This window comes from Henckelia pumila, chromosome 2 (genome assembly GCF_033568475.1).
Source record: "Henckelia pumila isolate YLH828 chromosome 2, ASM3356847v2, whole genome shotgun sequence".
Taxonomy (NCBI): Eukaryota; Viridiplantae; Streptophyta; class Magnoliopsida; order Lamiales; family Gesneriaceae; genus Henckelia; species Henckelia pumila.
Window position 1 is genome coordinate 177954052 of NC_133121.1, and position 9778 is coordinate 177963829.

Here is a 9778-nt window from a genome sequence, read left to right on the forward strand (position 1 = left end):
GAGTTTGAAATGTGAGTTTACTATTTTGACCTCTTAATTGTTCATTGTACATAAAGTTATTTATGCCCTTTTTATGTTAGTTTAAAAGAGTCATTAATAATATACTTAATACTAAGTATACCAAAGATCATTTTTCATGTTTTTCCTTTGGCTTTCAATTTCAAGAGTGTGTTTTCATCTAATTATTTCGGTAATGTGTGTTAATTATTATAACCGTCTACCCACTTTAATTTTTGTGAAATTAATTGTTTTCCCTTTTCATAAATATAAAGAAATTTTGATTTCATCTTCGTGTCTTTGATTTTATTTTAATATGAAGGGTATAAAAGCGTCTAAATTTTTCGGTTTGGCCTCCACATTTTAATTTTTTTAAAAAATAATTTTACATATAATTTTTTGCTAATAGCCACAAGTAGAATAAAGAAATTAGAAAAAAATTAGAAACTCAAAAAAAATCCACAAGTGTCTTTAAAAATATGTCAGTAAATTTCATTTTTATAGAGTTACTTTCCAATAAAACTGGGTATTGAAAACACGTAGATTATAAATGCGCTTTTGTAAATTTTTCTAACGTTTCAGATTGTGACTGGTCTGGTAAGGGGACTTGGTTCGACTCCTGCTCGTGAGTAGGCCAACATGCGATGCCAGCCAGGATGGCCAAAAAGAAAGGTCTTGGCACTGAATAAAGATCAGATTGAGCGAGAACGAAAGACTCGTAGATGGTGAGAAGGGTTTGCACTACTATTTGATTAGTTAGATTAATTTTCAATTTTATTAATATATATTATTCTTTTATCTATAATTTATTTGTGGTTCATAAGGTTGTTTATGTGTCATTTTCTGTACTATCTTCATCTATATATTATAGCAGAAATTATTGTATACTATTATAACAATGATATTATTTTACTTAAATTAAAATTTTATTTATCAAATTTGTCTTTTAATTGTTTCTTATTCTTTCTGAAAAATATTTGCATAAAAATATTGTGAAATGTTTTTAAAAAATATTAGTGCCAGAAAACATTTACAAAAAAATAATATATTTTATTTTTATTTCTATTTCTCACCAAATATATTTATTTGTACAAAGTAACTCATTCAATTGACACGCAATGGTAGTAGTTCTATTAAATTAATTTTTATTGAATGAAAATAGTTTATTGACATTGGTCGTGGTGATGGTCACAACAGTGTTGGAAGCACCGTGTTTAATTATTTGGTTGAATTGACTAAACATGTTAGAAAATACCCTAATATGGAACATAATTTAATTTTTAATTTTAAAAATTAGGTTTTTTAATTAATGTCACATCCAGTATGCAAAGCTTACAATGCTTTTCCTCAAGTTCACTTGAAAAACTTCAATAAATGTCCTTTATTTTTTTAGGAAAAACTGCAATTTTGTCATGTAATTTTGTCACTTTGCGATTTTGTCCCTCTATGTTGTCAAATTTCACATTTATTTCTATAATTTTTTTTTTATTTTTCTTACAATTTTAGTCATTTTTCATCGGGAGTGCTGAGGTGGCACAGTAAACATCAGCATGACATCATCATTGTATTGGTTCCATATCAGCTTCCAGTCGGAAAAAAGACTAAAATTTCAACAACAAAAAAAGATAGCGGACTATACCAGATATTTGATAACATAGAAGATCAAAATTGCAAAAAAAAAAAAAAAAAAACATACATAAGATCATTCTTTTTTTTTTTTTTTTTACAATGCCTATACAATGAAACTGAGCATTGAAAAGATGAATTTTAAGTACTATTTTATAATTTTTTGTAATTTTTATTTACATTATATAATTTGATTAGTTTTATTTACTTTAAATTTTATTCATAAAAAAAAATTAACAAGATATTTAAAAAAATATATGAAATATTAATATCTAGAACTCAATGTATGAGATAATTTTTATAATAAATATAAATTATAGAGATAATTTATTAGCATTATTAGAGATTAATTTTTTACTTATGATTATTTCATCTTAAAAAAACACATATAGAATATTTAGTGTATTATCTTTTATAAATATTTGTTTTAGTACACTTATTTATTCGATTCATAACATGTTCAATGGAAATTAATATTCGTCAATATTAATTTACAAAAAAATATTTTTATACAAAATTAACTATATAAAATATATATATATATTATGTCCTCTCTATGTTAGCTTATAAGAGTCATTAATAATATACTTAATACTAGGTATCCCAAAGATCATTTTTCATGTTTTTTCCCTTGGCTTCTAAATGCAAGATTTTTGTATAAAGTAATATTTTGTTTAGTTATTTTTTTATTTAATAATCATAATTCCTTTCAATTCTATTTCTGATGTTAAATGTTAAAAAACTTAATTGGTTTTTAATTATTTTTTATTTAATAATCATAATTCCTTTCCGTTCTATTTCTGATGTTAAATATTAGAAAACTTAATTGGTTTTTAATTAATTACCATCTATCTATTATAGCAAAAAGTATTGTATACTATTATAAAAATGATATTATTCTATTTAAACTAATTTTTTTTATTAATTATCATGTATATATTATATAAAAAATTATTTTATACTATTATAACAATGATATTATTTTACTTAAACTAAAATTTTCTTTATCAAATTTGTCTTTTAATTGTTTCTTATTCTTTCTGAAAAATATTTGCATAAAAATTTTGTGAAATGTTTAAAAAAAAAATTAATGCCAGAGAATATTTACAAAAAAAAAAAATCTATTTTATTTCTATTTCTATTTCTCACCAAATATATTTATTTGTACAAAGAAACTCATTAAATTTACACGTAATGGTAGTAGCTCTATTAAATTAATTTTTATTGAAAAAAATAATTTATTGACCTTGGTCGTGGTGGTAGTCACAAAAGTGTTGGAAGCACTGTGTTTAATTATTTTGTTGAATTGACTAAACATGTTAAAAAATACCCTAATATGGGACTTTATTTAATTTTTAATTTTAAAAATTATTATTTTTTAATTAATGTCTGTTGAAACTTTCAAGGTGTTGATATCTACGAAACTATTCATTCAAAAAGTCGCCAAACTAAATTCTGCAATTGACATCAAGAAAAACAAAGGCAAGATATAAACTGATGAGCTAAACTTAGACATCGAATGCGTTGACCATTGACCATTGCAAAAGAGATGACTGCACTCAGTTGAGGAAGAATCGATCTTAATCAGTCATAGGAGCAGTTGAGCAGAGTTCAACTGAAAGTATGAAGAAAACTCGATCCAGTTTAGCAGAGATAAACTGAATCAGTTGGGCTTAACTAAAACCTAAGCCGATCAAGAATCTTTGTAAGCCAATCCAAATCAAACGGAACTCTCGTGGATAAGGTTTTTCCGTACCACACAAAAGCGCCGAAAACAGAAATACATCAGTGTACGATGTTGCCAGAGAATGTTGCGAAAAAGACAAACTAACGGCAAAATGATTTGAATTCAAAATAGAGCCATTATTTGTTGGAATATAAATATCCATCCTCGGGACATTTCATAGACATCCGGCGTCTTGAAAAAACACTTGCAAGTATACTCTCATTATAAAAGGTAAACTGAACACATTCAATTTACCCATACACAATCAGTCGAGGAAATTAAGAAACGCTTACTGAAGATAATACTCAAGCAAGCCGAAGAACACTAGCAAACTTCCGTGATTAGAAGATTAATCAAGTGCTAAGTGTTGTGTTGAAAACATTGCTGTATCAGTGTAATCAGTTATGGTGCTGCAAACCTCGTTGTAACATGGAGCAGTCGTGAACTGTGTCTTTGAAGTGTTTCTAGGAGTTCTGGGATAGGCAGTGTGTGTAAGTCCTGGTCTTGGAGTGAGCTATTGCAAGTTGATTGTAATAGTCAAAGTCTTCTAGAGTGAATCCTTCCGAGATAGAAAAAGGTGTGATGTAGGAGTTTTTAAAATCTTCGAACATCCATAAACAAACTTTAGCGTTCTTACTTTCAGTTCATCATTACATACAGTCCATAACAGGTTCAATATGTTAATCGACCTCATTTATCACTTACCTAAGTTGATTGATTAATATAGACACACGAGAAGAATAGAGTTCAGTTGATCAACTTCAACTGAACTCATCTTGAAAGATTTCGGGGTCAACTGCTACAAGGACACAAACACTATCAGTCTAGCAAGCTCACCCCCTAAACCGATCCTATCAATGTCTTATTCAGTATGCAAAGCTTACAATACTTTTCCACAAATTCACTTGAAAAACTTCAATAATTGTCTTTATTTTTTAGGAATAACTGCAATTTTGTCATGTAATTTTGTCACTTTGCGATTTTGTCCCTCTATGCTGTCAAATTTCACATTTATTTTTATAAATTTTAATTTTTCTTATAATTTTAGTCATTTTTCATTGGGAGTGATGAGGTGACACATTAAACATCATCATTGTATTGGTTCCATGTCAGCTTCCAGTCGAAAAAAAGACTAAAATTTCAACAACAAAAAAAAGATAACGGACCACACCAGATATTTGATAACATAGATGACCAAAATTGCAAAAAAAAAAAAAAAACAAACATAACATCAAAAAATAATTTTCTTTTTTTTTTACAGTGCCTACACAATTAAACTGAGCATTGAGGAGATGAATTTTAAGTACTCTTTTGTAAATTTTTCTAATTTTTATTTACATTATATAATTTGATTAATTTTATTTACTTTCAATTTTATTCATAAAAAAATTGATGAGACATTTAAAAAATAGATGAAATATTACTATTTGGAACTTAATGTATGAGATAATTTTTATAATAAATATGAATTATAGAGACAATTTATTAGCATAATTAGAGACTAATTTTTTACTTATAATTATTTCATCTTTAAAAAAACACATATAGATTATTTAATGTATTATCTTTTATAAATATGTGTTTTAGTACACTTATTTATTCGATTCATATCATGTTCAATGAAAATTAATATTCGTCAATATTAATTTACAAAAGAAATATTTTTATACAAAATTAACTATATAGAATATATGCCCAAAACTTCTAGTCTAAGTGGCATCAACCTCCCAAAAATGGGAGAGGTCTTGAGTTTAAGACCCTACAACCCCCACCCCCAATGTCAAAAAAAAAAAAAACTATATAGAATATATAATTCTAAAACACAAATAGAGAAAGATAAACAAAATCAATAAGAGGTTATAAATTTAGCATAACCATAAATGATATTGAATTCAACAACATTTTAGTGATTTTATTTTAAGGGGAATCTATAAACAAATCCCACCCTTTGTCAGTACATGTTAGTAAGGGATACCCAATTGCTGGAAAAATTAGTTTTAACTCCCCAATACAACCAAAAGTCCTAAATGCCCTCATATGTGAGTACAGCTAGCTCACTTTCTCTTTTTCCGAGGCCATAACTTTTCCTGAATTTCCTTTCTTCTACACAAGCATGTAATCCGCAACCGAAGATTGAATCTTAATCTATTCTTGTATAATTGTAGCTTCCACTCTTGGGCCAAATTTCTGCGCTCCACATTTCGAAAGTTTGAAGCGTATTTTCTACTATAGTAAGTGTGTGTGTTTATTTCGCCTACATAATTTCTGTTTATTTGAGCAATTTCTTGTAAATTTTATTTCACCAATTCGTTCCATAAAATAGTGGTTTAATTCTTGCTTTATTTTTGGTGAGTTATAATCCATGTTTTAGTTTTTGATGACCTTGTGTTCCTCAATTTTTCCCCAAAAATTTCGTAAATCTTTGATTTTACTTCACCAATTTGTGTCCTAAATTGCGGTGTAATTATATTTTGTTTCTGGTTATAAAACATGTTTTATTTTTTTATTAACTCGTGATCTTCAATTTGCACCTAATATTCGATATTATTTTCGAACAAGAATAATGCATTTCAATTTTTATTCTCTTATTGGTGACCAGATTTTCGAATGAATGAAAAAATCCGAAAGTGTATTAATTTTTTATTGATTTGCCATCACAACAATGACATTATAAGCTTGAGACACACCATATTCTCATCAATGATTTTTTTTTTATTTTTTTATTATAGCAATGAATTTAGGGGCTGGAAGTTCAAATACTGGTTTTATTGGTAGTTGTCACTACAATGGTGAACTCTATATGATTTCAATCAGCAATCCGACTACTTTGATGGAGCTTTTCTTCACCCTGTCAAGAAAATGTGTGGATATGAGGCATGCACTAATTTCCCTACAATACCAAGCTCCGCATGAGAAAATTTTTGTTACTTTGAATGAGGACGATGACGTTGCTACTATGCTTAATCTCCACACATGTTTGAAGCTGACAATCATTGATATGAGAGCGGTGAGGAGAAATGATTCATCTAGGGGCAATAGGCAGTATGAAAGGTAATTTCATTTTAAAAATATGTTACTTTTTATTCCAAATCCAATAAATATTCTATAAATTTATTTATACTACATCATTTATGTGAATTAGGAAATAAATTTTCTGAATATGATTATACATCTGTATAAATTAGTACTGCATATTATATGAGTATCCGAAAAGAGATGACTGTATTGTGGTTGTTTGAAACCGAGAAGGATTGGACTTATTGAAGAGAACACCGGTTCTACCAGTGAGTCGCAGATGACAGTGCATACTCTTAGAAATTCTTTGGATTCATGGAGTCATTGCATACGTGGTGAGGGTCAAACATTCAAAGATGCGACAAAGTTTAGGGTTTATCTTAAGAGTTATGCTGTTGCAACTAGAAGATCTTTTTTGTACAAGAAAAATGATAGCGTGAAGGTGATTGTGGTTTGTAGTGATAGCAATTGTAATTTGAGGATATATGCATCAAAACATAAATCTGATAATCTCTTTGGAATTCGTAAATGCAATCTTGAACATAGCTGTGGCGAGGACCATTTGCGCAGTCGTGGGCATCCTAGGGCTGATTCATCTTGGGTTGCAAATGTAGTTAAGGATAAGTTACGAGCTGAACCCTTATATCGTTCATGTGAAATAATAAAGGACATCCATCTAGAATATGGTGTTGAATTAGAGTCTCACAGAGCTTGGATGGGGAAAGAATTAGCTATGCATGATATACATGGGACTGATAAAGGAGCGTACGGAAGATTACACTGGTATTGTAATGCTGTGAAAGAGACTAATCCAGGGAGCTTTGCAGATTGTGAGATAGATGATGTTACTCAGAAGTTCCAAAGGCTTTTTATTTGCTTGAATGCGTGTGTTGTTGGTTTTGTTAATGGGTGCAGACCATTTCTTTTTCTAGATGGAACTCACATAAAAAACAAGTATAAAGGATGCATATTGGCAGCAGTTACAAAATATGGTAATGATGACTTATTCACGCTGGCTTACGCCGTTGTTGACGCCGAGAATGATAAGAACTGGCTGTGGTTTTGTTATAAGTTGAGACAAGTACTCTTGTACAATAATGTGACGATGTTCGATGATTATACATTTTTTTCGGATCGGCATCCTGGGATAATTAAGGCAATTGAAAGTGTGTTTCCCAGTAGCCATCATGCATACTGTCTCAGACATTTGGTTGATAATTTTGTAAAACAGGTATGTATTGCACATGATTTATTTTAAAACCTTTTCAAATCATAGTCATTTTGATTAATTGAAATATTTTGTTTATATTCAATATTTGTTTATATTTGATTTCAGGTTATGCGTAGATATCCTTTGCACAACAAAAAACATTGGAGTTCCGTTTTCAAGAAAGCTGCTTATGCCTATTCCAGACAGGATTATGTTGAACACATTAATAGCATCATCGAATCAATGCCAAATGCAAGAGACTTCATTATTAACTCACAACCACAATGTTGGGCCAATTCTTTATTTCCTGGTAATCGGTGGGGTGTGATCAACAATAATATAGCAGAGTGTTGGAATAGCTGGGTGAAGGCTGCTAGGTTTCTCTCTATTGTCCCTATGGTTGATCATATACGCAAAAAAATAATGAATATGATGCATCAACGTCGTGAGACATCTTTGGTATTGAACAAAGAACTTACTCCGGAGAAGGAGAAATTATTAGTTTCTATCTGCATTAATTATAGAAGTTTGAAAGTTGATAGATCTAGCAATTCAAGTTTTGAGGTTGTTGAGGGTGATAAGACATATGCTGTTGATTTGAAACATCATAGGTGCTCGTGTCGTGCTTGGCAAGTACTTAAACTTCCTTGCAAGCATGCTTGTGCAGCGATTGAGTCTAAGTCATTATCTTTTTATGACTTTTGTGATAAGTATTACACTACGAGAATGTATCGTGAGACATATAGAGCGACCATAAATCCGATACCAACATTTGACATGTATGAATCTCAATTGGATGAAGATGATGTGATATATGCACCTGATTCTCGAAGTCATCCTGGCCATAGAAGAACAAAAAGATTTCCATCTCAAATTGAAATACGCACATTGAACTGTGGTCGGTGCCATAGAAAAGGTCACAACAGAAGAACATGCAAAGAATCATTGAACTAGTGTAATCTCTTACCATAGAAAATACTTAACAGTTGTGTCATTTTTTTCTACGTAATTTTGCTCATTAATTTGTGGTTACAATCAATTCTTTACATATATTATATGGTGAATGTGTAATCTTTCTTCAACAGGGAAATGATAGATGCTGGAAGACACACTAGCGGGGATCTGTCGACTAAGAGGCATAAACATGGTCGCAGTGCAGATTGAAGTTTTTTGAAGTTGGGATGTCGAGTTGTTTGTTGTCGAACCGCTCAATTCATTATGTGTTTTTTCCTTTGTATTGTACTGTTGATGTTGGATATTTTATTGTGGTGTCGAGCAGCTTATTTAAGTATAAACTTTGTTAAGATTCTAGATCATGGTATTGTGGCTTTGAACTTATTCAAAGATGTTGCCTGGATATTGTTGTTTATGGATTCTTGAACGTTTGTGGCTTGTCCAATTTAGACTTGGTGATTTTGATATTTTTTTTATTCTCGTATGCTTATTTACTATCATATTTGGTGACAATGTATTGAAATAATTGTTAGAATGGGGGGGGATTTAGGTTCTATTGGCAACTTTAGCAATTTAAAGCGATTATGCAAATACGCAAGCGGAAGACTTAAAGCAATCAAAAATAAATGCGGTAAATAAATGCGTAAAAGAAATAAAGCGATAAATGAGATAGGATATGTTTATGGAAGTTCGACGATAAATCGTCTACGTCTCCCCTTCTTGGTTAAGATCGATTAACCAAGGATTCACTAGCACTTCAACTTCTTGGCCTTGATGGTTCCAAGGATAGCCGTAAAACTTGACACGATCATCGCGCCGATACAACTCGATACTCTTGGCCTTAAGGGCTCCAAGGATAGCCTCAATACAACACTTGGCTTCACACTCAAGTGCTTACAACGATAGCACAACACACTTGGCTTCACACTCAAGTGTTTACAACAATAGCACAACCAACTCACAAACTATTTTTACAAACACTCTCAAATATATCACACAAACACTTTGATAGTGAGAAATTGCTTGCAAAGGAGAGAAGAGATGAGTTGGGATGTCTCCAAATAAACTTGGATGGCCTCTATTTATAGTTGGCAAAGATTTGAATCTAATTTGAGTGCTTGGAGCGTGTGTTAAGAAGTCAAGGAGAGACAAAAAGTGTTCGGCGCCGCTGCCATCTTTTTCCCAGCACTGAGCGGATTTTGTGGAAAAATCATATCTTCCAATCTAACCGTTGGCTTGATCTGAAATTG

General features: G+C 30.5%; 1 protein-coding gene across 1 annotated transcript; it reads left to right on the top strand.

The window, feature by feature from the left end:
- The first annotated feature begins 6080 nt into the window (after positions 1–6080).
- On the top strand, positions 6081–8528 carry LOC140879037 (uncharacterized). The gene is made up of 3 exons (XM_073282671.1): positions 6081–6400; positions 6599–7595; positions 7701–8528. The coding sequence occupies exons 1-3, from the start codon at positions 6081–6083 to the stop codon at positions 8526–8528; spliced, it is 2145 nt and encodes a 714-aa protein (XP_073138772.1).
- Positions 8529–9778: the final 1250 nt, after the last annotated feature.